This window comes from Mauremys reevesii, linkage group 26 (assembly GCF_016161935.1).
Source record: "Mauremys reevesii isolate NIE-2019 linkage group 26, ASM1616193v1, whole genome shotgun sequence".
In the NCBI taxonomy this organism is placed as follows: domain Eukaryota; kingdom Metazoa; phylum Chordata; order Testudines; family Geoemydidae; genus Mauremys; species Mauremys reevesii.
The window spans coordinates 1,588,911-1,615,157 of record NC_052648.1 but is presented as its reverse complement, the minus strand read 5'-3'; the positions used below and the strand labels follow the sequence as shown (position 1 = coordinate 1,615,157).

General features: G+C 66.0%; 1 protein-coding gene across 5 annotated transcripts in view; it reads right to left on the bottom strand.

Moving 5' to 3' along the window:
- Positions 1 to 25,531, bottom strand: part of SSBP4 (single stranded DNA binding protein 4) — a 47,707-nt gene extending 22,176 nt beyond the window's left edge. For 2 of the 5 annotated variants that reach the window (XM_039515853.1, XM_039515856.1), the window contains exons 1-4: positions 25,325 to 25,380; positions 15,280 to 15,352; positions 14,338 to 14,399; positions 9,335 to 9,419 (exon numbers count right to left, since the gene is read on the bottom strand). In XM_039515853.1, coding sequence (XP_039371787.1) covers positions 9,335 to 9,419; positions 14,338 to 14,399; positions 15,280 to 15,352; positions 25,325 to 25,380 — 276 coding nt within the window. Of the gene's footprint in view, positions 1 to 9,334; positions 9,420 to 10,069; positions 10,327 to 14,337; positions 14,400 to 15,279; positions 15,353 to 25,324 lie in introns of those variants that run through there. The other 3 variants (XM_039515857.1, XM_039515854.1, XM_039515858.1) reach the window with 3 other exon arrangements.
- Between the last annotated feature and the right edge of the window lie 716 nt (positions 25,532 to 26,247).

Genomic DNA, 26,247 nt, shown 5'->3' with positions numbered 1-26,247 from the left:
ATCTCACTGCTCCCAGCACCAGGCCTGGGTGTCGCGGACCCCCCCCCCCCCCCCGCAGACAGGGCTGAAGAGAGTGGGCACAGCAGGCCCAGCCCGGAGGGCCTTCCCCTCGCATTCCCAGGCAGGGCACCTCCACCGAGGCTTGGTGGGAGCTTGGGAAGCAAGTTCTGGGGGCCCTGTTCCCCCAGCCCAACAAGTGGGGGGCTCTCAGCCCTGCTGCTCCAACACCAGATGGGCTAGAACCAGGGAAGGTGCCAAGGGAGCCTTTCCAGAGTCAGACCCGGATCCCGCAGCCAGGTGAGCTCAGCCGCTCTGCTGCTGGCCAGAGAGCCACTCCCATGATCTCTGGGGCCTCCCCCGGTGCCCACGTGGGCTCTGGCCAGGCAGCCTGGTACCGGCAGGGGGCCGGTCGCTGTGTGCTCCACATACCATCAATTCTCTCCGCTGCCCAAGGAGCTGAAAGAGCCAGCCATGCCACTCCGCTGGCTATCGAGCAGAGGCCAGGCGGTGGGGGTGCGACACCAGCAGCAGGTGAGCTGCGCTGGGGCCAGTCCTGACTCACCCTCCCACTGGGGCAGGGGGTTGGCACTGGGGCAGCGACCTGTGGGGCTGTGCCCCTGCCCCCCATGGATGCACCCCTCTGCTGTGGCTCCCAGCCCCCCAATGGCCTCCCCACTCCCAAAGCACTTTCGCTTTACATATGCAAGGCAGCGCTGCCATGGCAACGGGGCCTGCCTGTGCCGTCTGACCCGAGCAGCGTCGCTGCGCCAGATTCTCATTAACTCCAGCGTGGCAATCAGTTCTGCACAGAGCACACAGCCGGGGGGTGGGGGGGGTGTTTGCTAACAGCAGGACCTAGCTGCACCACAGAGCTGGCCCTGAGCCCCCCCTGCTCGCTGGGGCTGGAGGGTGGGGGCAGAGAGCACATTAGGGGCCCTTCAGTACCCCCCCCACTGCACCTTCACCTGATAAAACACTCAGCACTTGGCAAAGCCGCAGCCAGACGGGAAGGGCAGGGACCCCGGGGGGCTGAACCTAGACACCGTCCTAGAGAGAGGGCAGCCTTGCGGCCGGAGAAAGACAGAGCCAGCCCTGCCCAACACCCCGCAGAGAGTCAGGGGCTGAGCTGGGAACAGACCCAGGGAGGGAGGGGCATGACTCCCCATCCCTGTCAGTAACCACTAGGACCTACTGCCAGTGAGCGGCAGCTGCAACAGCCTGGCTGCAGGGCACCAACTTCAGGGCAGGGGGCTGCAGCCCCACACAGCCCCCAGCATCTAGGCCTGACCTCTCCTTCCCCTCACCAGCTACTGACCGAGCAGGGCGTGGGCCATTCTGGCGGAGGGGGGCATGGGGGTTGGAGATCCGGGGGAGGGGCGGCCTGGGGGTGGCTTTGCCCAGAAGACGGTTTCTCTGGAACCTGTCTGTGTCTTCCCAGAGCTGGTTACGTCCAGGAGTGGCACCCAGGCTGGGGCACTCCAGGGGCATGTGCTGGGCAGAGCAGCAGAGCCCCCAAGCCCTATGGGGCGACGTTCCAGGGAAGCCAGGCAGAGCCAGCCTCCTCCAGCTCTGGGTAGTGCCAGGTGCAGGGGGCTTAGAGCACAGAGGTGATGGGGATTGGGGGTGTCCTGTCGCTCCTGGGCAAGATGCTGCCTGGGTGCCAGGAGCTCCATGGGGCTATGGGGTGGGAGGGGCTGGCATGGACAATGGAACTAGCCCAGCCTGGCTCCCGCCTCCACGAGGAGACAAAGGGGCCAGTGCTGAGGGGGCAGAGCCAGGAGGGGGAGCCGCAGCACTGGGGGGGGGGGGAATCAGCATTTTCTAGCCAACCTAGACAGGGAGGGAAGTGGAGGACGGGACAGCGGGAGCCTGCATCCCCTCCCCCTGCAGAGTTTGCCCAGGCAGGGTGGGAGGCAGGAGGCCCCTTGGTTCAGTCAGTCCCTAAGTGGAGCCCAACTCATCTCCTCCCCCCACACGTAGGCTGGTTAGAAAAGGCTGATTCCACCAACACATATGCACACACCCACCCCACCACACACACCACACCCACACACCCCGAGCAGAGGGCTAGGATCACACTGGCCTCCCCGGGGGTCTCCTTCCACTCAGGACTTTCCCCAAAAGAGGCTGGGGGGGGGCAGGGCCCAACAGCAGAGTATTCCTAAGCTGCCAGGGCCCCCCCTGGCACCAGAGGCCCTGAGTAAAGCCAGTCCCTGGGCAGGATCCAGTGCAGGGCCTGTGCTGGCACACCCCACAGCTGCCCCCATCAGCACCCCTTGCCCAGAGCTGGCCTGAAGCAGGACCCGGCCCTGAGGCTGCACCATGGAGCTGGGAGGGCTCCTGCCCCAGAGCGCATGGGACCCCGGCCTGGAGGGCATGTGCCCACAGTGCTGGGGCTGCATGGCACAGGATTACGCACATGGCAATTAGTGTCCTTCTCAGCAGCCTGACGGCAGCGTCAGTAAATAGACCCGAGTAATTAAAGAGCCAGCAAAACAAACAGATGGCTCCATGCCGGAGGGCAGCTGGGAGGGGGGCACCATGCTGGAGCACTGGGCAGAAGAGGGGCACTGCCCAGGGGGCCAGGCCAAGAGGGAGCACCATGCTGGGGGCAGAGCTGGGAAGGGGAGGACCATGCCCGGGAGGGGGTGAAGGGGTGACATCGCGCTAAGGGGGCCATGCCAGGAGCACTGTGCCATGTCAAGGGGGCTCCTTCACAGCAGGTACCCGGGTGCCCCCTGGGCTCATCTCCACCAGCAGTCTCACTGCCCTCCATCCAGCACCAGCCTCCTTCCCCTCTGGCCGCAGCCACCAGGCTCCCAGCATGGGGGCCCGAGGGTGCCATGGGGTGTTCTACCCCTGCCCATCCCAGCACCACATCTCCCTGCTGCAGCCCGGGGCTGGACTCAGAGCCAGTTGGAGCCCCCCAGCACCAGTGCCCCACAGCCCCTGCCCACTTCACCAGCTGGCTCCCTGGTGCCCCACACAGTCCAGTTCCTCAGTGATGGGCCAGAGCTGCCCTCCCACTCTGCACAGTGGGTATCCTCCGCAGGGCCACTGCTGTCTTGCTGGGCCCATAACCCTGGGCAATGCAGGGCCAGGAGCCCCCCCCGGGCAGCCCATCCAGTGTAGAGGGTGAGCTGTCCCATCCCACCAGGACCCTGCCCTGCCAGAGGGGCTGCCCGGCCCATCCATGGCCGAGGCACAGCGTGGCACATGCCCACAGCGATCGATCTGCTGACTCCGCCACCAAACAGTTCAGCGCTTGGCAGCAGAGCAGCAATGCCAGTGCCAGGACAAACAGCTGGGGGGCCTGCCCCACACTGGTCAAACACAGGCAGCCGGGGGCAGCAGCTGCACTGTTGACTCTGTGGCCACTGATTAACTCCCCAGGAGCCCTGTGCAGATAAGTGCCCGAGCTGCTGCAGAGCCCTGGCCCCCGGCACTGCCTGAGCACCCTGGGGCAGGAGACCAGCCCGCAGAGCGCTCCTTCCCCCAGGCTCTGCAGTGACTCCTAGGGGCAGGCGGCAGCATCTGAGCGATGGGAGCTGGGTCCCTGCCGGGCTGGCAATGGAGGGGAAGCCAGGGTGGTCTCTGGCTGGTGGGATGGGGCCTGTGCTGGGCCCGGCTTGGAGCAGGGCCTTTCTCTGTGGCTGCCCGAGACGTGGGGTCCTCCAGGGCAGGGGGGTATAGACCAGCCTCCAGCCCCAGTCCAGCTGTGTGCAGGGAATGGGGCCCACAGGGGCTAATCTGGTGCCACTCCAGCCCTGAGCCTGGCGCAGCCAAGAAGCGACAACCCATTTGCTGGCTGCCCCTGGCTCCTGCTCCCAGGGCTAATTCTCTCCAGATGTCCGAGCCGCTCGGCCTCCCACAGCCAAGCTAAGCGAGCCCGGTGCTCCCTTTCCCCAGGCAAGCTCTAGAGCCATCCAGCGCCCCACTCCCGGGGCATCCACCCGAGTCCCCCGAGCACACCCCACACCTGCCCCACAGCCAGGCTGGGCTACAGGGCGATCTGAGTGGCTGCCCCACTGCTGCTCACCCTGCCAAGCCAGGGCAGGGTTGGCATCAAATGCAGGGGGGCTTCCCTCTGGGTCAGATCCCTGCACAGTGCCAGGGAGCGGAGCTGCTGGAGGCACAGTGGGGCCTGAAGCTGAGGCCCTGCCCCCCTTGCTCGTTAGAGGCACCAGAGCACTTCCTGCCAGTGCAGGGGGAGGGGCTCTGCATGCATTGGGCACTGGAAGGTGCGCAGTGGCAGAGGAAGGTGAAGAAGGGGCCATGGCTGCCCCAGGTCTCTGGGAAGAGGAGAAAAGGCGGCGACATCTCGCCCTTCCCTAGCACCGAGCCGCCCCCCCCCCCAGCACTGCTCTAGGGCACCAGGGTCAGCACTGCCGGGGAGAGCACCCCCCTGCTCACCAGCCCAGCAATTTCCACACAGGTCTGCCATCCATGGCCTGCCCAGGCCAGGCCTTGCTTAACACGAGGGGACACACACCAGCCCGGGGGCACTGGCTCCTGAGCCCCAGGGGCCCGGCTTGCAGCCTTTCCGGTTACAAATTAAACCTTGAAAATGGGATTTAAGTGACCCCTGAAGCCTTGGCTGGCAGAGAGGGGGGCACCGGGGAGCAACCAGGGGCCTGGGATCATGCTGGGGCACAGGCACGTGTCTCTGTCACAGTGGGTGTGCGCACCTGTGTGAGGTGTGTATCTGCGTGACCGTGTGTGTGTGTGTATGTGTTCACAGGGGCTGTGTGCACATGCTCGGCCCCACCTCTGTGCACGCTCATGTGTATGGGGTGCATCTCTCTCTCTGGGAGCACGACGTGTATGTGTGAGCACAGTGGGCCAGGCCTGGCCCTGGAGATTTCTGGGGGAAGCAGCACCTGTGGCTGAGCTCAGAGCAGGAGGCAGTCGGCAGACACCCCGTGGGGCTGCAGGCCTCTGCTGGGAACAAGCTGCTGCCCCTTTAAGCACCCCCCCACCAGCTGAGGGCTGGCGCGGCCCGCGCTCTCCGGAGCGTGCTGGCTGATTCTCACGGGGCCCGGCCCGGCGCTCTGCTCCCCTCCCAGAAAATTATTCATGTGCACAGAGCGCCAGCAGGAGCTGCGCTGCTCCCTGCAGCACGGGCCTGAAATATTAATACCCTGCACGCCGCAGCCGGGCAGCCAAGGGCAGCTGGGGCGAGAGCGCGGCCAGCGCTGTGAACCTCCGCCGCCCTGCCCACACCCTGCGGAGCTGCAGGGGCGCCCGGGGAAGGGGGAGCTGCCATCTGCTCGCTCTGCACAGCCCGAGGCAGCAGGCACGTGCTCGGCCAGGCACGCCACCGCGGGCACTGGGGCTTCTGCACAAAGAGGAGGGAAGCAGGAGGCCCTGGACCACCCCCCCGAGGCCTAGGACTGGTTAGGAAGGGGCTGGGCTGGGGGGGGCTGCTCCCAGGCCCTGCCGAAGGGAGACTCTCACTGTGCCCCGGGCATCCCAGCTAGTCACAAAGGCCCTCAGCCAGCCCAAAGGGGAGACCATCAGCTCCCCCGTCACTCTGCCCCCACCCCCCTCCCAGCCCAGTCTCTGCCCTTCCAGCACCCTGCCCGCTCAGGAATGAAGGGCACTGCTCTGGCCTTATGCACCGCTGCCAGCCAGGTGCCAAGCACCATGCATGGGGCCTGCCTTACTGCAGGCTGAGAGCAGGACTGGGGCACCAGCACAGCAGTGTAGGGGGAGCCCCAGCTGGGATAGCAGGGGGCTGCGGTCACATCAGCAGAGCTAGAGGGGGGAGTCTGGGCTGGAAGAGCAGGGGGCTGCGGGTCGGGGTTGAAGCGCAGCATGAGCACAGTGGGGAGCGGGGGGGGCGCGGGGGGGGAGAAGGCAGGGAGCCCGGGATGGGTTAGCAGGGGGCTGTGGGTGGGGGTTGAGGGGCAGTGTCAGTAGGGCTGGAGGCGGGGAGAGTCCAGGCTGGTAGAGCAGGGGGCTGCAGGTCAGGCTAGAGGAACACCGGCAGGGCTGAGGGGAGCAGGGGCTGGGATAACAGGGGGCTGCGGGTCGGGGTTGAGAGGCAGAGTCCAGGCTGTGTGCATGGAGTGGGACTGGATCATGCACAGACCCACGAGCTGCAGCCGGGTGCCGTGCAGACAAGCGAGCTCACCCCCTTTCCAGCGTTTCATCCCACAAGTACCCACGGAGATTGGCAGGAGGCCCCCGCTCCCTGGCCGGCCCCATGCAGCCCCCTCCTCCTCCCTTTAGGGTCTGCACCTAAACACGCCCAGCTGTGCCCCCTGCTCTCTGTTACTGACACCTCGTGGGCTCTGGGCTGCAGCTGGTAATGGGCGGCCTGGGCCTGGCTCCAGCTGCACCAGGCTCCCCCTCCCTGGTGTAACCCGAGCCGCCTGGAGGGGAGCAGAGCTCTGCCAGCCCGCTGGGTCCTAGCGAACCCTGGTGCCTGCCCCTCGCCCCAGGAGGGTGGTGAGCATCGAGTGGGGTGCACCCCCCGCCCCGCCCCACCCTGACCTCCCACAGGGAGTGCAGGGAGCCAGGACACCTGGGTCCCATCCAGTCTGGACATCGACACCTTCTGGCCAATGTGGCCCAGCCCCCAAATCCCAGCTAGGGGCTGGGGCTGGAGATGTCCCAGTGGGAGGAGGGCTGGGCCTCCCTCTCCCAGCTCCAGACCTGCTGCTCTCCCCTGCAGACAGAGCATGGCCAGGGGCCATGGGGGCGCGTGCAGGGGCCAGTCCCCGCCCCACACAGCCTGGCACCCAGCCAGCTCCCCCCTGATTTCGTGAGGCAAACCCTGCTAACCAATCTCCCCTTCTCCGTACAACTGCACCACAACCTTAACCCTTCCCTGCCCAGACGCCAGCCTGCTGCCCTGCCCCACCCAACAAGACTTCACCAGTGGATCCTGAGGCTGCCCTGCTCTGCCGGGCCCACACTGCACGAGCCCGTCCGTCCGTGGCCTCTCTGCTGCAGCTGCTGGCACCTGCTCTGGGGGCTGCATGGAGCCGAGGATTCCCCAGCCCCTGGCGTGCTCGGCCACGGCTGGCAAGGGGGGTGGGGAATGGGAGCTGGGACCTTACCCCTCCAGGGGGCACCGGCTCGGATCCAGGCCCAGGGTGCGGCTTTCCCCTCGTGGGCACTGGGTCCAATCTCACCCCACCCTTCAGTGATGCCACCTGAGGAACAGTCAATGGCTTGTGTGACCCGAGTCTGCGGGTTCTCAGTTGGGTCCCTGACGGATGGGTGCCCGTGCTATGCAGCCGCCCTCACAACTGGCTCCTTGGGGGTCAGCCCTGCAGTGGGGAGAAGGCCTGGTCTGGCCATGTGGCTAGCGGCCTCCCCGGCAAAGGGAGGGGGGCTGAGAAGTGAGTCTCCCGGCAACAGCCTGTTAACATTTCTCACCCGGGCATGTGGTTAAATCACTGCCCCATCCTGCACCAGAGCTGGCCGCAGCACATGGGGGCTGGTGCCAGGAACATGGCTCCAGCCCTGGCTGTGCAGAAGTTGTCACACATACACACAAGCCACGAGCGCAGTGAAAACACACGAGCCACCTGTCCAAACGTTCCCATCACACGCCCTGTCTCTGGGGCTGGCAAACAGGGTGTTTAGCAGGGAGACAATACAGCTGAAAACACAAACTGAATGACAGGAGAAAGGAAGCTGTCGGCACAAAGACACAGCCTAGTTAACAGTAAACCTGTCCCCGCTTCCAGCCCCATGCCCAGCTCCTGCAGAGAATTCCCCGCTCAGATCCAGACCAAGTGCTTCACGCCCTCCAGTTATGCCAGGAGCGCCGGGCATGGGGCAGGGGGTTCTGCGGGGGCTCCCTGCCCCAGGCTGCTCCTGCAGATGCACAGAGATGGGCAGCGCAGAGCCCTGTCAGACCAGCTCAGTGCAGCAGGCTGGGTGCTTGCAGGAAGTTTCTGCCCTGGGAGCAGCCACTCTCCAGCCCAGGACGCTTGCCCGAGGGCTCCCTCGCTCTCCTCCTGCCCATGAGAGGTGCCCCTTGCAAGCTCCAGCCCTTAGCCTTGACCTCCTCCTCGGCACCACCCAGCCAGCAGGTGCTGAACCACTTACACCCTGCTGCACGACCGGGCAAGTGTGCTCGCACACACGCGTGCAAGGAGAGCACGCATGCCTGCCATTTGGGGGCGGGACCTAGGCGGTGGGTCATGGCAGCTCACTCCCCAGATGGACATGGCGCCTGCCCATGGCCCGGAGTCTATGGTCACCCACAGGGGGCCAGAGATCACAGTGGATGTGAGGAACTACCCAGCAGGGCACCGTGGTGACCGTAGCAGAGCCCCCACTGGGTGACACCTGGGCACCCCCACCCCACCAGGTCACAGCCCTCCCCCTATCTCAGACAGGGAATAAGGTAATTATCAACTGGAACAAATTTCCATCCCTAGGCTGTTTCCCTGACAGCTCCGCTCTAGGAATGGTGGGGGCAGGTCTCTGCCCGTGTTACACAGGGGGTCAGACTAGATGGTCACAACAGTCCTTCTGGCCTGGAAATACAGGGTCTGGCCTGGGAGCTCCGGGGCACACGCCACATCCCCCCCACCCCTCCGTCAGTGCAGTGCTGGGTGTGAGCGCGGCGCCAACCAGACACGAGGCCGTGTGGAGCTGGGCATGGGAGGGTCTCATCACACAGGGAAGGCAGAGGGCACATGAGCTGCCAGGAGCCACTGCAGGCCAGGGAGGCCCCACAGGGTGATGGGGCGGCTGCAGCAGTCAGGCCTGGCTGGAAGCTCCCTGCCCCAAGGACTGCCTGATGCCAGCTGGGCTGGGGATGTGGACAGGGCTCCCTGTTACCCAGCCCGCCGGGCCCTTCTCCAGGCGGGAGGAATTGGAGCAGGGGTCAGTCTGCAGCCCAGATGTTCGGCACCTTGCTCCAGAGCCCTGCCGGGCGGGATCTTGCCCAGGCCCCACACAGCGTCCAGCTGGGGTCAGGTCAGAGAACACAAGGCCTAGAGCTAAGGGCCCAGCAACGACACCTGAGCACCGAGTGTGGCCGGGAGGGGAGGGGGCTCCTCACGAGCACCTGCCCAGCCAGCAGACACGGCCGTGCGAGGGCACACTGCCCCCTCCCCCGACCCTGTCACGGCACACTGCCCCACCCCCAGGCTACACAACACCCCACAGCACGAGGAGTAACAGCCGCCGCCCCACAACTCTTCTGGCACAGCTGGGTCCCCCGGGGCTTCTCAGTAAGGCCGCCCCACCCTAGCCCAGCCAAGAGCTCTGTGGGGCTGGCCTGCCCCAAGCCCTCTGCACAGGAGCCTCCGCACAGCCCCGGCCCTGCCCTGCACCGGCTGCCGGTGGGGACGCGGTTACTCACATAGTCATGAAAGGCCTTGGCTTCGCTGGAGTGCTCACACGTCTCCCGGCGGTCCGGCGCCGCGCAGTACAGGTCCCAGAACACGCTGTGGGGAGAGAGCGCATCAGTCAGGCCCTGTCCACTGCCCAGCCAGCAACCCTCAGCAACACCTCCCCCCCCAGCTCTGCCCGTGCCCCTCGATCCCAGCCCGCAGCCTCGTTCCCCAACCCTGGGCTCCCCCAGCTCTGCCGGTGCCCCTTGATCCGAGCCTGCAGCCCCCAGCTCTGCCGGTGCCCCTCGATCCCGGCCCGCAGCCTCGTTCCCCAACCCTGGGCTCCCCCAGCTCTGCCGGTGCCCCTTGATCCGAGCCTGCAGCCCCCAGCTCTGCCGGTGCCCCTCGATCCCGGCCTGCAGCCCCGATCCCCAACCCTGGGCTCCCGCAGCTCTGCCGGTGCCCCTCGATCCCGGTCCGCAGGCTCGTTCCCCAACCCTGGGCTCCCCCAGCTCTGCCGGTGCCCCTCGATCCTGGCCCGCAGCCCCCAGCTCTGCCAGGGCCCCTCGATCCCGGCCTGCAGCCCCCAGCTCTGCCGGTGCCCCTTGTGCTGAGCTGCAGGGTAGACAATAAGGCCTAAGGCCGTGTCTGAGCTGGGGGAGGGGCCCTGGTGCCAGCCAGCTCACCGTGCCAGCTCACGAGGGGTTAACTAGTGCCACAAAGTCACTGCTGAAGCCCCTCAGCCAAGACCCACCAAAACTCACTCCACCACCAGCCTCATGCCACGGATCTGAACCCCTGGAGGCCCATTCTGCGCTGGTGCCAGCCACGGCCGTGGGGTCAGGTCGGACCCACGGGGTCAGGGCAGTGCATGGCCGCTCACTCGCAGCGGAGAATAACCTTGCCCTTGGGGGAGCGAGGGCCCATCTGCACCTGGCCCAACGTGCTGGGAACAGCCCAGTCCAGATGCAGTGGCTGCTCCAGGCCCAGGGGCTGGCCCGGCTCCCGCTCAGCCCACAGGCTCCACCGCAGAGTGTTTTCCCCGGTTACGGTTGCTAAGAACATCAGCTGGAGCTGAAGTTGAAATTCCAAGAACTTTCCATCATGCTGAGGCATCCTGGGGAGAGGGAGGCCAGGGCCTGGCCAGAGCCGCCCTGCTGCTGGCGCCCACCCTGCCCCAAACAGGCTCGTTCCCACACTGGGCTGACAAACTGTGACGCAGGAGGGAGCGGGGTGGATTGACCTGGGAATGTCGTTTAGTTTTACTGGGGCTGTCTGCATGGGGGATGGGAGAGCAGGGGGTGACTTTAGGGGAGGGACGGTACCTGAGCCTGTGACCTGAGCCAGGAGGGGGGTGGGGCGAGTGGACACCTTTGCCCGGGAACCTGGACAAAGGGAGAGGGGGAGAGGGAGGGGGAGAGCCGGCTGGAGGGGTTTTTGGTTTCAGTTCTGGGCTGGCTGGGAAGAGGCAGGAACCCAAGTCTGGGGTCTAAGCTCCTTGCCCCCCAGAGGGACCTGGCTGAGGGGTCCTGGTTGTACCTACAAGCCCTGCCTGGGACTGTGTCCTGTCGTCTAATAAACCTTCTGTTTTCCTGGCTGGCTGAGAGTCCCGGTGAATCGCAGGAAGTGGGAGGGTGCAGGGCCCTGACTCCCCCCACACTCCGTGACACAAGCACATAGGAGGGGGCTACGGGGTGGATGTGACGCGTGTGTCCATGTTTCTGGGCAGCCCAGGGCTTGGGAAGAGGCTCAGCTATCTCTGAGTCCCCAAGGGAGCCTGCAGCCCCCTCGCCTGTGGCTGCTCATGCTCTGCAGGCAGCACGGTGTGGCCGCTGGCCGTGGCATAACGCACCAGCGAGGCCTTCCAGGGAGCTACTCCAGCAGCCCAAGGGTTATTCCCAATTGCCCCCCTCCCCCCACAGCCCCCATGCCTGCTATAAGCCATTGCCTAATAGTGTATTGGAAACAGGTAAATACACAGATATCAGGCCAACAGGCAAACACCCCCCCTGGTTCCCAGCTGCCAGGGCCCCGGGAGAAGGTGGGGCAGGGGCACTCACGGGCGCACTCTGCTGCTAGGCCCTGTAGCTAGATCGGCAGGTTGGGTCTGGTCTCTGCGAGCTCAGGGCAGAGCTTATCCTGCTCACTCTACAGCCGGGGAGGCAATGCCCAGAGAGGTTGCCCAAGGTCACGCTGGAAGTCGGGGGCCGAGCCAGGACTGAACCTGGCTACCACAACTCACAGACTGACCCCTTCCCCGGTGGGCCAGGCTGTCAGCCGTGGTACTTCCTGCCAATGTGCCTAAGCTCGGGGAGCCCCAGTTACACGCCGGCTGCAGCTGGCCATTTGGAGACCCGCTCCTCCGCCCCGCTGCTGGCTGGGGGCTGCACCCCACGTTAGCTGGCAGCGATTCTCCCCCCTCGGCCCTGGTTTTATTTACGGCCCACACAGCCTGGTGCCATGCAGGGGCTGCACCGGGTCTCTCGAAGCCACTGGGCCAACAGCAGCGGACTCGCCCTGCCCTGAATATTTCTAGCACTGCCCCTTTAAAAACCAATAGCTGTCAACCACTCCTGGCATTTCCAACCAATAGGATGATGGTATGCAAATATACTATGGGGAGCCAGGTGGTGAGTGGCTGAGTGCTCTGATGTCACCATCTCCTCTCACACACCCCCGGACCTGCCCTGAACTTCAGCTCACTCCAGGGGTGCCCCAGGGCCAGGCTGGGCTCAGGGGAGATGGGCAGGGCGGCTCCAGACCCCAGCGCGCCAAGCACGTGCTTGGGGCGGCCGGGCGGCAGGCGGCTCCGGCGGACCTCCCGCAGTCATGCCAGCGGATGCTCCACCGGAGCCGCGGGACCAGCGCACCCTCCGCAGGCACGTCTGCCAGAGGTCCCCCGGAGCCGCGGGACCGGCGACCGCCAGAGCGCGCCACCCTGCTTGGGGCGGCAGGATTCCTAGAGCCGCCCCTGGAGATGGGGCAGCGGGGCCGGGCCCCGAGGGCGCTGAACCTATAATGGAGCCCTTGCCTGGCCAGCGTCAGCGCCCCCTGCAGGAGGCCGGGCACCGGCGACGCTGCTCCATCCAGCCATAAACCCCCGACCTCAGGGGCGCAACCCCCACAGCCCTCATCCGCCATGGCCTCATCCGCCTTCTGCCCCCCACCACAACCCCAGCTGCTAGGGGATCCCCCTGCTGCTTCTGGGACACCCTGCCCTGGGTATCACGGCTCCCCAACAGCCCCAAACCCCTTCCTCCTCCCCGGCAGGAGCAGGGGCTCTGGCCCAGTGCAGGGACTGCCCCACATGCACATGCTACAGCTGGGGCGTCCAGAGTTCAGCAGGCTCTGACACACCCCCAGGATGGAGGCACAGCACTGTGGATGGACAGACACCCTGAGCACAAAGGCAACAGTGGGTCAGGCAGCCTCACTGCACCCCAGCTTTCTCCTGAGCTCTGGGGCCCTTTCACCAGCCTGTCCATGGGGTGGGAGCGGTTCTGCTGCATTCACCCGCAGGGGCCCCCAGGAACAGGAGCAGAGATTACAACACCTTGCATACACGCAGGGGGACACTCAGATTCCCAGGGGCCGGCTGGCAGGCGAGTCTCCCCCCAGGCATCTCCTGTGGGTACCCAACACTTGCACCCCATTCCAGGAGCTGGGCCCTATTCTCCTGTGGCTCTGGGGGCAAAGGACATGGAGCTAGGAACAGACCCCAGCCCCCTGCACTCCAGCCAGTGCCCTAGGCTGCCTGGCTCTTCACCTTCTCTTTGTGACATCACGGCTGGTTGCCAAGGGGACTATTGTGATGTCACAAGCAGAGGATGTGGGGGGGCAGGCTCTGAAGCAAGAGACAGCTGGCTGGGCTGCACAGAGAAGACCCTGAATAACCCATCCAGCTGGGGCACGAGGGGGAGGCAGGAGCCCCTCCTCGCCCCCCCCAACCTGCATCCTCCCATAAGCACCCCCAGCCAGACATACCCTGGGGCAGCACTCCCCACAGCCCCAGGAGTCCATGCCAGGCTGCAGCAGGCATCCCAGCCCCATGCAGCCGGGCTGTCCCAGCACAGAGCTGTGGGGCTGGGGAGCTCTCTGCAGCTCAGAGCCAGCCCCTCCCTCGGGGGCCAGGCACAGTTTACGCCCCCGGCAGCTGGGCTGCACCAGAAGGTGGAGCCAGGCACAGGGCATCTGGCGGCTACTTTGTCATGGTGCAGACAGGCAGGACAGGGCGCGGACAGCTCAGCGGGTGGGGATGGGAGCTCTGTGCCCCCCAGCCTGGGCCATCAGAACAGCCCAGAGTCAGACCGGGCTCCAAACCCAGCCCAGTGAGGCTCCTGGGGGAGGAAAGAGATGAACCCCGAACACGAGCTCTCCCGGGAGTCCTAAGTCTACCCCCCTTTAACAGAGGAGCTGTGCAGGACAAGATAAAATCCTGCCTGGTTTGTCCATCAGGCCCTGGTCTCCTTCGTGCTCCTGTCTGAGCTGCGTGACCTTGGGAGGATCCCGCTGGTCCCAGAACATAGGGGTGCCACGGAAAAATAGGTCAGGCCCAGATCTAATGGGACGAAGCCCCGTGGCTGCCTAGGAACGGTGCTTTCTGCCTTTTTGGGGCCAGCCAAATTGTCTCCATATGTGTGAGACGGGCTTGGTGGGGCCCAGCGCCAGGGGAGCTGGGGTGTTTCCGGGAAGCAGGATGGGGGGAGACCGAAAATAAATTCCAGTTGCTCCTGCAGGCTGATGGGAAAAGCAGAACAGCAGCTTTATGGGGTTCGAGGTGATGAGTGTCAGCAGCAGAGGGAATAGCCAGCAGGGACAGGAACTGGGGGGAGGGGGGAAAACCAGCCCGTCCCCCTCCCCACTCCTCTAACAACCCCCCGTACCCTGCTCCGCTGAGAAGGAGAGGGCAGGAGGCCATCTCCCCCCACGCAGAGCCCAGCTGATCAGGGGAACTGCATACCCACCCCATGGCTGTAGCCCAGGGAACAGTGTCCCCCCCGCCCCCCCCCCCCGAGCTGGGAAGGGCACTTACCACCACCAGGAGTGCAGGAACCCCGGGGGCTCCCCCAGCGTGATGTTCTTCTCCCATCGGATCTGCAAGAGAGGGGGCAGGTCACCCGAGCCGTGTCCGGACGGGGGGCCCCAGCTGGAAATGCAGCAGCATCAGCAGGCACAGACCCCTGCAGCGTTCCAGCCTTGGCCCCCGCAGTGTTCCTGTCTGCTGGCCCCCCAGCTCCAGCCTGCGGGCATGGTGCGCAGGAAGCTACCTGCAATGGGCAACTCAGTGCAGGGGTTATCGTAGGGTCAGGGAGGAGAGGGGTCGGGGCTCCGGGCATGCCTCCAGCTCCCTGATGTGCTGTCCCTGCAAGCATCCCCCTAGGGCCCGTGCGCTGGGCCAGCCTCAGCCAGGAGAGCAGTGGGGGCTGTGGGGCAGGATCAAGGGGCACCGGTTCAGCAATGTGCTGTGCGGAGCCTCCATTTGCTCCATCAGGCCCTCACCTTCACCCCAGAGCCGAGAAGCCCCTCAGCCGGCTCCTTGCCCCCAAGACCTTACATGGAGGAATCACCCCAACATCCTGGCCCTCGAGCCCTTCCCTCCCCCCACTCCAGCGCACGGGGCAGTAGGGCTGCCCCAATGCCCTGCAGTGGCACAGAACCAGGTGTGGCAGCACCCAGGTGATGCAGCCTCCGCTGGACCCATCCCCACCGCACTCGGGCCTCCCTCTCCCTGCCCCAGCTGCAGACCCTGTGTCCCAGCCCCCCTTGGCTGGGAGCCATGCACCTGGGGCCCTCACCAGCCTGGGGCTGCCCCCTACAAAGGGCCAATCGAAAGCTCTGGCAGCCCATGGCTCCAAGCAGAGCCAAAACGGCCCTGGCCAGTACATGGGACTGGCACGTGAGCAGGGTTGAGATGGAAGCTCTAGCAGCCAGTGGGAGAGCAGCTGGGCATGTGCCCAGGCCACCCTGGTCTTACCTCCGAGAGGAAGGTCTGTGCAGATTTCTGGGCTCCCACGTGCAGCAGGTACTCGTACACGTACAACGCCAGCCTGTGCGAGACGAGAGATGCCTGAGTCCCAGGAATGCCCCCCCCCAGCCACCACTGCCCCCCCAGCCCGCAAGAGGCCCGTGGAGCCGAGCCAGCCAGAGCGTTTGATCCCAGGAGGAATCCAGCTAGTTCTGTCCTGATGCCCCACAGAGCTGAGCCCCGGGGGGCCGGCACCCCTCCCTCCACAGACCAGGCCAGCCTCAGTCAGCCCCACTGTGCTATCTCCGCCCCCCAGGCACAGCTCTGCCCGTGCAGGACAGGGGCTGCGGGGAGCAGGCCCTGGCAGTATGTGGCCAATGCTTCCAGACACCCCCTGGAGACCCTGAACACCAGATTCCCCATGGGGAGAGGTTTCCTTCTCCCCTTGCCATGAACAGGGATGCAGACAAAGGCCCCTCCCCAGGCCCAGATCTAGCATTAGCAAGCGCCTCCCATTGGGGGAGGCGGTGGGTCAGGCAGCTGCCTCTGGGGTGGAACACGACAGCCGTGCCACACAGCGGGCTGGGGCAGGAAACCCTCGTGCCCCACAGAACCAAGCACAGTGTCAGTCTGGCAAATGCCCATCACTGCCGGGCCCTGCTAAAGCCAAGGGGAACCGCACGCCCTCCAGGCCCACAGGGCAGAGTCTGACATGCTAGGACCTGTGTCTAGAGCAGACAGCCCAGCTCAGCTGGCATCATGCCAGGCTCCATGGAGCAGGGAGGGTTGGGAAAAGGACTCAGACTAGACCAGTGCCAGCCCATGTGCCCCAGGGGTGCCTGACTCCTGCCCCACAGAGCATGGGGGGAGGCTGCAGCTGGGGTTACCACTTTTGAAATGCAAAAAGTCAGGCGCACGCTCCCCCCACAAGGCAAGCCCACTGCACCCCCAACCAACTCCGCAAACCCCTCCCCCTACTCTCGTGTGACTCAAACCCTCTCACGCCCGCGTGGGGAGCTGGCACATTGGTGGGCAGGCGGCTGCTGTATTTGCAACAGTTTTGATCTGTTATCTCAAGCTGCAGCATCTTTGGCTGGACACAGAAACTGTCACCATTTGCTACCCCAGTGGTGATGATGCAAATCTTTAGACCCATATTAAAAAACAAAAACCAAACAAACCCACCACCAACCCAGCAGATTAAATTAATTATTTTTCTGGCAACTGGCAAATCCAGAAAAAACCCAGCCAGGGGGTAACCCCAGCTGCAGCAGGAGGGGCAGTGCCCCAGGGATCCACCTGGGGGTCAGGGCATTCATTCTGCAACCAGCATGGCACCCCCAGTGCCATGCGGTGCCCTGGAAGGGACACAGGGAGCGCCCGTGGGCACCAGGCTTTCCCTGCAGGGAGAGGGGTTTTCACTGCCCCTGGGCACACCCTGTCTGCCACAGGCCCTGACCGGCCCAGTGCCTGCATCCAGGAACAGATCAGCCCGCACGGGGGCTCTGGCTGGGGGAGGGGATGGGTCCAGCGGGACACTGCACAGTCCACAGCGAGCCACGCCGCCCCCCCCCCCCGTGCTCCCCACGACCCCTGGGGCACAAGGCACGGCCACCACAGGGGAAATGCATTTCCTGCCAGGGCTGTCCCAGGGAGAGTGGGGCAGCTCCGCCCAGCCCCCTACACCTTGGGCGCTGCCCTGCCCCCCATCATAGGGCCCGCCCAGCCCTGCCACTGGCTCCTGCTTCCCCATCATTTGCCAGCACCGCAAAGCATCAATTATTCAGAACATCCTGAGCAGGTTGAAAAGCCGCGACAATGCAAGAAAATCCGAAGCGTCAACACCGCCTGCCCCCCAGACAAAGGCACCGCATGGCTGGGCTGAGACGCGCCCCAGCAGGGAGCCCAGCAGGCCTTGCGGAGCGGGAGGTACATGCACCGTGCTCCCCCCCACGCACCTCACCCACATCCCCTCTCGTCTGGCTCCCTGGGGGCTGTTCCCTCCCTTCCCCCTGCCCCAGTGCTGCCCCCATTCTCACCGCTGGCCCCTGCTCCTCACCATACCGGCGCGCCCCAGCAGTGGAGGGAAGGGGGCATGTGGCCCCAGCAGGCCAGACCAGCCAGTTCACACAGGCTCACAAGGGCAGGGTGTTAAAGTGTCACCTGGGAGCAGGGGCTGATCCCTCCCCCGCAGCCCTGCCGGGTTTACACAGGGAGCCGGGCAGGGCCCAGCTGCTGAGCTGGTTCAGAGGGGCCAGCGCGCTGGGCTTGCCGGAATCCAGGGTACCCCCGCTCGCTCCCCCAGGCAGCCAGACCCTCCGGCCCCAGGGAGGAGCCGCGGGGCTGGGAAGGACATTAGGGGGATGATGAGAGGCGCAGATGGAGCTTTCCTAGAGCACCAAGAATTAAATCCCTGGACTGAGAGCGCCTCCCCCGCCCACAGCTGCAGAGCCACCCCCCTTCCCCCCCCCAGGCAGCCAGGGCGGCTCCCACACAAACCAGGAGCCATAAAGGAGCAGAGCGTCCCATGCAGGGCTTGCTCCCCGGGGGCCGCAGGCAGTGAAACCTCATCTGCCCTGGCAACAGCTCCACAAACCCTGGTGTCCGAGTCCCGCCCAGTGGGGTGTTCCCAGCCAGCCCAGCCACGGAGCGATGCAGAGAAAGAGCAGGAGGGGGGATTAGCAGAGAAAAGCGGGGGGCAGAGGGATGAGCTGGGGGGGGGGAACTCAGCCACTTCCCCACCCATGCAACATCGTCCCTCCACTCCCCGGGATCCCCATGAGATGCAGCCAGCTCTGGGGCCGCAGCCAGTGCGCAGGACAACAGGCTCACGGGGCACTGCTTTGCTCCTAGGCATATTCAGCCCCCACGGGCAGCAGGCAGGGCACCAGTTCTAAGGGCAGCTGGCTATGGGGTGATGAGACCGGGGGGCTCAGACCCCTCAGCCCAGCCTGCACCACCAGCACTCGATGGGGGGCTGGCATCTAGACACACAGGGGGAGGGGCCTCCTGCTGGCCTCACAGGCCCCTTGGGAGGGCACAGGGGGTACAGAACCTGCCCCCCCCATGCCAGGAATGGACCTCCACCCAACACATAGCCAGGAGCCTTTCCCTGTGCCAGGGCTGGAGCCAGGCAGTTCAGCCCCACAGCTCTCAGAACGGGACGCGGCCATCCCCCCCCACACACTTCTGGTGGCTGGCACAGGCAGGGAGGTGCCCTCACCACGGGAGGAGCTGGGTCCAACCAGGGCCCCGCTGGGCACACAGACATGCCATGGGGAAGAGCGCAGCGCTGGACAAACCCAGAGAACCACTCCGGCTCTGCACGAGTAGCCAGCTCCCCCACCAGGCGTGATCGGGGCAGGAGCCCGAGGGGCCCGGCCGGCCTGCTCTGGCACATGGAGCACGAGCAGCAGGGCCGGCTGGAGAGCAGCAGCCCAGAGTAGGTGGAAATGGGAGCGTCCCCAGAGCAGAGAATTACCCCAGGTCACTCACGCTGCAGAGCGAGTGCCCACTTGGTGTGGGACACAGCCATGGCCCGGGCAGCGCTGGCACACCTGCCCACTCAGCTAGCTGGGGATGCACCAGACACCGGGCACAGCCTCCTGGGATCGGCCAGGTGCCCAGCCCAGCCCCCCGGCCCCAGTCATGGCTGGCAGCCGGCCAGGCTCAGGATATGACCTGTGGGTCTCCAGAGGGGAAGAGCCCAGCCCAGGTCAGGCCCTGCCCAAAAATCCCCCTGTCCATCCATCCTGGCTCCACAGCAGGGCCCAGCCGACGCTCCCAGCCAGGCACTGCTCAGCCTCTCACCAGAGGGAGCTTTCTGCACACTGACCCCCTAGGCTCCCGCAGTCCTGCCAGGGCCCCCGCCCGGCATGCCAGGCAGCGGTGATTATAGGTACCACCAGCAGCCCCAGCCCAGCCGGGTTACCCCAGGCAGAGGGCCGTGCCTGGAGATCTCCACTCTTTCTGCCGGCTCCATCGGCTCCTGCCCAGCACCCTGGGGGTTAACACCACCGCGCGCTTCTACCAGGGCTGGGACTTAATGCCACGGGGGGCAGAGGATTAGAACAAGCCAGACAACGCAGGAACGCCAGGCTCGAGGCAACCTCTGTGCAAGGGTAAAGACAGCCAGGATGGCAGAGGAGCTGGGGCACCTGCTTGCTCCAGCTGCATCCCTGGAGGGGTGGGGGGGCTGGAAATGGGACCATCCCACCAATGCAGGGGGACAGCCCCCGACTGCTGGCAGTGGCAGGCCCTGACGGGAGCCGTGCAGGTGGCAAGGGCTGTGCTGGCCTCGAAGCCAGCTGGGAGGCTGGGGATGTCCTGCTTGGCTCCCTGGGAGGAGCAGCTTCCCCCCCCCCCCCCCCGACGCTCAGGCCTGGCTCCCGCCCCAGCCAGGGGCTCCTGGGACCGAGCCCTGTGGGGAACAGCAGAGGCAGCGCTGACTGGGGCCAGGCTGGGGGCAGAGCTGGGTCTCTGGAGTTGGGGGAGCCGCGGGCTGAACGGCAGAGACCCCTGGGACCCTGGTCTGGGGCACTGTGGCTCACAGAGCCCGGGAGCAAGCCTGACACCTGAGGCCCAAGCAGAGGGGACCCAGTGCAGCCTGAGCGTCTCTGCAAAGCTTTCCTCCTGGAGCCCCCAAGGGACACGTGCATCCTTCCCGCCAGCCAGCCCCCGGACACAGAGCCTCTGACAGCAGCCAGCCAGTCGCAAACCTCCCCAGAAGGGACAGGGCTCAGACACTCCACGGAGCCCACTGGGGACGCGGCTACAGCTCTGGACATGGAAGGAGCCCAGATACTATGGTGATGGGCGCCAGGATAGACGTCTGGTGGCGGGGAGGCACGATCTGCAGCAGCCCAATTCGAAGCGTTTTCTCTAGACTCAGGGCAGGCCGGTCCTTTTTCTCCGTGTTTGTGCCGCACATAGTACTCTGGGCAAGGCCCTGCAGATAACACCACTCCGCACTTCGAGACATTGAAAGGGAAAAGTCTCTAGCCCCTGCTTCCCAGGGCCAGATCCTCAGCTGGTGCAAGCCAACATCGTCCCACTGCAGTGGGCAGAGCGACGCCAGCAGACAATTCGGCCCTCGTGTCGTCTTCTCCCCTCCCGAAGCAGCAGCCGGGAAAGGACAAACCCCTGCAGACCCCGGGGCTGGCTCCATTCCCCACCTCTGCCGGTCTGACATCAGCAGCTCCACAGCTGCAGTTACCTCAGCCCCCCCGGGCACGGGGACAGGCGCACTGCCCCCCCCAGCGACGGGCAGGCCCTACTGCTCTGGGCTCTCTCATGGCAGCCTCTTGCTGCAGAGGAGAGAATCAATGCAAACCACATCTCCAACCAGGCCTGCAGCTGGCAGCACCCTCCGACCCAGACCCTGCGCCCGGCACCAGGGACGCACTAACAGGACAGGAGGCACCCGACTGGCCTCCCATCGAAAGTGAACAGGCACCTTGGCGGGCTGCCAGGGCAGAGTCCCAGGGCCGAAGGAGCCATGGGCACCGAGCTCCCCGCTCTCTCCCACTTCACTCCGCGAAAGGCCAAACTCTCTAGGAGACACATGGGAGAAGTTACTGGAGAAAGTGCTGCTGCCACTGCCCCCCTCCCCCATCTTCTGAGCAGGCGCCCCCTCCCAGGAAGGCAGCCCCCCCACTCTCCCACCCCACTCATCCTCTGCATAGAGGGAAGGCTGCAGGAGGGGGCTGGCTGGCACATGAGGGGATGCAGACTAAAACGACCCGGGCTGGTGAGGGCAGGAGGGTCCCAGACAGTCTATATGGGGCAGATTTCCAGAGTGATGCTCTGGGGTATCCAAGAGATCTTGGATGGTGGCACAACCCCCACCCACCCCCCAGCTTCCCCCCCAGCATGGCTCTTCCCTGCTCCTGCTACTCCAGAGAGCAGCGCCTCCCCCAGGCAAGGCTGGGGCTTGGCCCTGTATCTCCTGGCAGGGTTCGGCTCGCTGGCAGGTGTTCGTGCCAACACTCCAATGCAAAGTTTTCCTTAAAGCAAAACTAACGACCCCAAAGCCAACAGCCCAGGGCTCCCTGCAGCAACCCACCAACACAGGGAAGCCCAAAGGCCCGAGCTGACCCACAGAACCCGCATGGCAAAGCCAGTCGTCCCCACTCCCCCGCGTGCAGCGAATCCCCGCGGGCTGCCATGCGCCCTCCGGGGCCTCCCTTCGAGCTCAGCCTCCCAAGGGTCCATGTCTAGCTGGTGCCTGCCAGCCTCTCTGCCCCTGCTCCAGGACGTCCACCTGAGAGCTCCCAGGTTCAATTCCCCCCGGCCCCATCTCCAGCCCCAGGCCAGGGCTCCCTGCAGTCCCACTCAGCCAGGCCTGCCCGCTGCAAGTCCTACTCCCTGCTCTGGATCCTCCCTCCAGCACCAACCCCTATCCCCTGGGCTCCTCCCTGCGCCTCCCACTCTGGCCTGCTGCAAGGGGGCTTCATCCCCACCGGGCTCCATTCACCAGGGAGCCCTGCCCCGGATCCACCGTTTCAGGCTTGGCTTCCCGCAGCCAGGCGCGATCACCTCCGTTCCCAGGAGCTGCTGCACAAGCTCCTGCAACTCCCCAGAGGTTCCCCGGCTCCGGCCTGGCCTCACTGACCGTATTCTTCACTCCGCAGTCTCCCCAACAGCTCCCTGGTCCCCCTCACCTCTGCCACGCCTGCTTGGCCCTGGCCTCCCGGGATCAGGTGCCCCCTTTAGAGCTCAGCTGGGAGACAGATGCTCAGTCACAGGTGCACTGGCCTGGTCCTCCTTAAAGGGCCAGTCCCCCTATGACAGCTACAACAACAAAGAAGTGCATGCAGGCTCAGCCCTTACTGGCAACCCTACAACAACAAACTTATGTGCACACGTGTTGGAGGAAAACCAATGCCAGTGAGTCCGAGCTGAGATCCCAGCTTCTCAGTCATCCCCAACCGAGCCCAGAAAACAACAGGAACAATCGCTGGTGAGTGTCACCACAGGGCCTGGCTGGGACTGGGACTGGCCCCCTACGGGCAGCACTCCCCACGGACTAACCCTAACCCCACCCGCTCCTGCCTCCTTCCAGCCTCCTCCCCCCAGATCTTCACTCTCCTCCTGCCACACCAGGGAAAGCAGAAGGGTGATAGATGACACCCAAAGCCCCTGGCATCTCCCCCAGGTTCAGTCCAAACCTCTGACATCTCTCTCCTCATCCTCCTCCTCTGCAGCAGCAGCTCCCAGCTCTGCCCAAGCCAGGTGCCCACGGGGCCAGGCTGACCTAACCTAGTAGCACCAGCTGTCCTCACCAGGCAGGCAGGAAGCACTGGCAGCGCCAGCGCAGACACAGCAGGGGCACTGCACTGCACTGGGGGATGGGGGAGAGCGGGCCCAGATGCCCCTGTCCGGGAGCCTGGAAGCAGCTGGCATGAGCCACACAAACCCAGCCAGCTCTGAACTCCAGCCCAGAGATGAGAAGACCAGGGCTCCCAGCCAGCAAATTGGGGGGGGGTGCAGGCCCTCCCCCCTGAGAGAAAGACCATGGCCCCAATCCTGCAGTGAGTCAACTTGCTCGAGTAGCTGCACTGACTCCAATGCAGTCACCCCGTGTGGAGCCCAGCCAGCCGGGTGCACTGACTGCCCCACCCCCTCCCGCCCGCCCGAGTTACTAAACCCGGCCGGGGTCTGGAACCGCAGGCCCTGCGGCTCCTGGGCAGGTCACTGACTCTTCTAGCCATTCCCTCCCCCCAGCCAGTTGGGCCCCCGCATCTCACAACCCCCAGCACCGCTGAGCCAGCCTGCAATCCCCCCACCCCCCAGAACGGTCACGTCATGGGACAGACCCTCTCCCCTGGGCTCCAGATCCACGCCAGGGACATTTCAATGGGGCCCGGCTGGGGCTGGTCCCCCTGGCCCGGCATCGCCTGGGGAAAGGGAGCAGAACAGGGTCTTGCACTGACCCGCCAGGGAGAGGTGGTGACAAACGGACACGCGCAGGGCAGGCGGACGGACGGACAGACGCGCACAGGCAAAGAGCCCCCCGCTGACTGCTGTGTTTGTAGGAGGCGCGTCCCCGGCTCTCAAGGAGCCGCTTTTATGAATGAGCGAGTGACAGCGCAGCAGCCGCTAAGATGCTGCTCACCTGGATCCCGAGTCAGCGCGGCTGCCTCAACGGGACCAACTGGCGCCAAAGGCAGGTCGAGCGTCTGGCTCACGCGAGTGACTCAGCCCGGGCCCAGTCTGGCACCCCAGGGCCCACACAGCCGCCCCGGCTCACCCTGGCAGCTCCCCTGCCTGCTCTGCTCTCTGTGCCCCCAGGAGAGGTGAGGCTCTGAGCCAGGACAGCCCCAGAATCAAAGGGAGGGGAACTGTCCGAACTCCGTTCTAATGCCAGCACCTGCCCTGGCACCGCGGGGGGGGGGGGGCAGCTCGGCCCTGGGGTTCCCTCGTCCAGCCTTTTCCCTGCTCCTAAAGCAGCCCCAGCGTTTCCTAAAGCAAACGCTCCAGCCGCGTGTCCCCCCGTCCCAGCACCCGCAGCCTTCCTGGCCCCATCACAGCAGCAGCCAATGGGCCTCCGGCCTCTGGATCAGACACACACAGAGCCACTGGCGGAGACAGGCCTCATCCTACGGGAACCCCTGTGCTCCCGACTGTCGCCCACCAACCCCGGAAAGCGGCAGGGGCAGGGGCAGGCACCGAGCGGCCGTCTGGTCCCAAGGCTGCATTGTCTTCCTTCCGTAGCTGAAACAATACCCCAAGTCCCCCCGAAAGGGCCAGGCTTGTGGGGGGAGGGGGCTACCAATCCCCTCCAGGGTCTCTGGCTGGTTCCTTTCGCTCTCTGGTCCAAGTGCCAGTCTCGGTAGGAAGAGGTTCAGCCTCCGCTCCCTGCGGGATCCCACGTCTGCCTGACAGCGAACACACCGGCGCCGGCTGTGCACTGAGCCCAAGGGCCCGTTCCAGCCAGCGCACGAGGGCCGTGATGGGCCGGCCTCGGCAGGGACGCAAAGCCCCCACCGGGGGCTGCCCCGGGCAGAGGCGGGGGGGGGGGCAGGGCTCTCCACAGAGTAACTGCCCCCCCAGGGGAAAAATCTGTTTGCACATGGTGAGGCATTGCACGAACCTAGCCCCTCCCCCAGACCCAACACCCGCTAAGCTGGCACCTCTTACCCCCGTCACACTCAGCACCCCCCACTGCCCTGCACCCCCGCTGGACATGTGCCCAGCCACAGGAGGGGGCACAGGGCAACCGGCTGCCTCACGCGGCCAGGCGGGCTGAGAAGGGCAGAGCAGCGGGTTCCTCCGGGTCAGGACCCTTTGCCCAGATCCCAGCAGGGCTGGGACTGGCTCCTGCGGGACCCCGACAGGATCAGCACCTGCTACCAGCAGCAGCACAGGGGGCCCCGCCTGGCCCTCAGCCCCGGCCGGCAGCGAATTGCGGGACCGTCTCCTGACACCCCCCGCCCCGCTCCCGGAGACCCCGGGCACAGCCCGGCCGGGGCCAGGCGCTCCTCGCGGGGGGGCCCGGGGAGCCGAGCCGCGGAAGTCACCCAAGGGGCGGCCGTTCGCAGCCCCGCGCCTGGCTCCGGGCCGGGCGCCGCGTCCCCGGGCCAGCGGAGCCGCTCTCCGGCCCCGTTCAGAGCCGCCCAGCGCGCATCGGGCACCCTCAGCCCCCGAGACGAGTCGCCGCAGGAACCGCCCGGCTCCGGCCCCCGGCTCTGCTCCCCCGCCGGGCGGCCCCCGCGCAGCCCCGGCGCCTCCCCAAGAGCGCAAAGTTGGCGGCGCGAAGTTGAGACGCTCCGAGCCGGCTGCAGCCCCCGAGTTTCCCCGTCCGCGGCGGTGCAAAGCCCTCGCCCCCCACCCGCTGCCCCGGGCCCGGCCCCGCCGGGGGCCACACGCCGCCCCCAGCCCGGGCGGAGCGGAGCGGAGCGGGGGCTGCCGGCTGCGCCCCCATGTGCGGGCGCCCCACTCCGGCCCGACCCGCCCCGCCCGGCAAACTTCCCGCGTGGAGCCCCCCGGGGAGGGGGGAACGGGACCCACGCGGCCCCCCGCTGCCGGCCCACGCCGGGTCCGGCGGACTCACTTCTCCCGGGCCTGGCTGTCCGAGGGCACGGCGGAGCCCTTCCCCTTGGCGTACATGCTGCGGCCGGGTTCGCCTGTGCACGCCCGTCAGCGAGCGCGGCCGGCGCAGCGCCCCATCGCCACGGCCACCCCGCCGGCCCCGGCCCGGAGCAGCGGCCGCAAACCCGGCAGCGGCGCTCGGGCGGGGGAGCTTGAAACCGCCGCGCAGGCACCGGGCAGGGAGGGCTCGCTCGCCCTCGCGCGCTCTCTCTCTTTTCTGTTGGCTGTTCCAGGAACGGCGCCACCTCCCCCGCCCCGGCTCAGCTCTTAAAAGGGCAACGCCGGGGCTGGAGCGGGAGGTTCTGCACTCGCGCACACTCCCGCCGCCTGGTGCACACCCCACCGTGACACCCACAGGCCTGGCGCCCCCCTCGATCACCCCCATTCACCCGCACCACGCTGACATGTGCTTCCTTCAGACTCTACCCAGGGCTAACATGGGCAGCCAAGCATAGTGTCACCAGCACCCAGTGCCCACCACAGCACCCCCCTGCCAGCACCCTGCACCCAGCACCCCCTGCCAGCACCCTGCACCCAGCGTCCCCCTGCCTGCACCCTGCACCCAGCGCCCCCCTGCCAGCACCCAGCACCCTGCACCCAGCACCCCCTGCCAGCACCCAGCAACCTGCACCCAGCACCCCCTGCCTGCACCCAGCACCCCCTGCCAGCACCCTGCACCCAGCACCCCCCTGCCAGCACCCCGAACCCTGCACCCAGCACCCCCTGCCTGCACCCAGCACCCCCTGCCAGCACCCTGCACCCAGCGCCCCCCTGCCAGCACCCAGAAACCTGCACCCAGCGTCCCCCTGCCTGCACCCAGCACCCCCTGCCAGCACCCTGCACCCAGCACCCCCTGCCAGCACCCAGCAACCTGCACCCAGCACC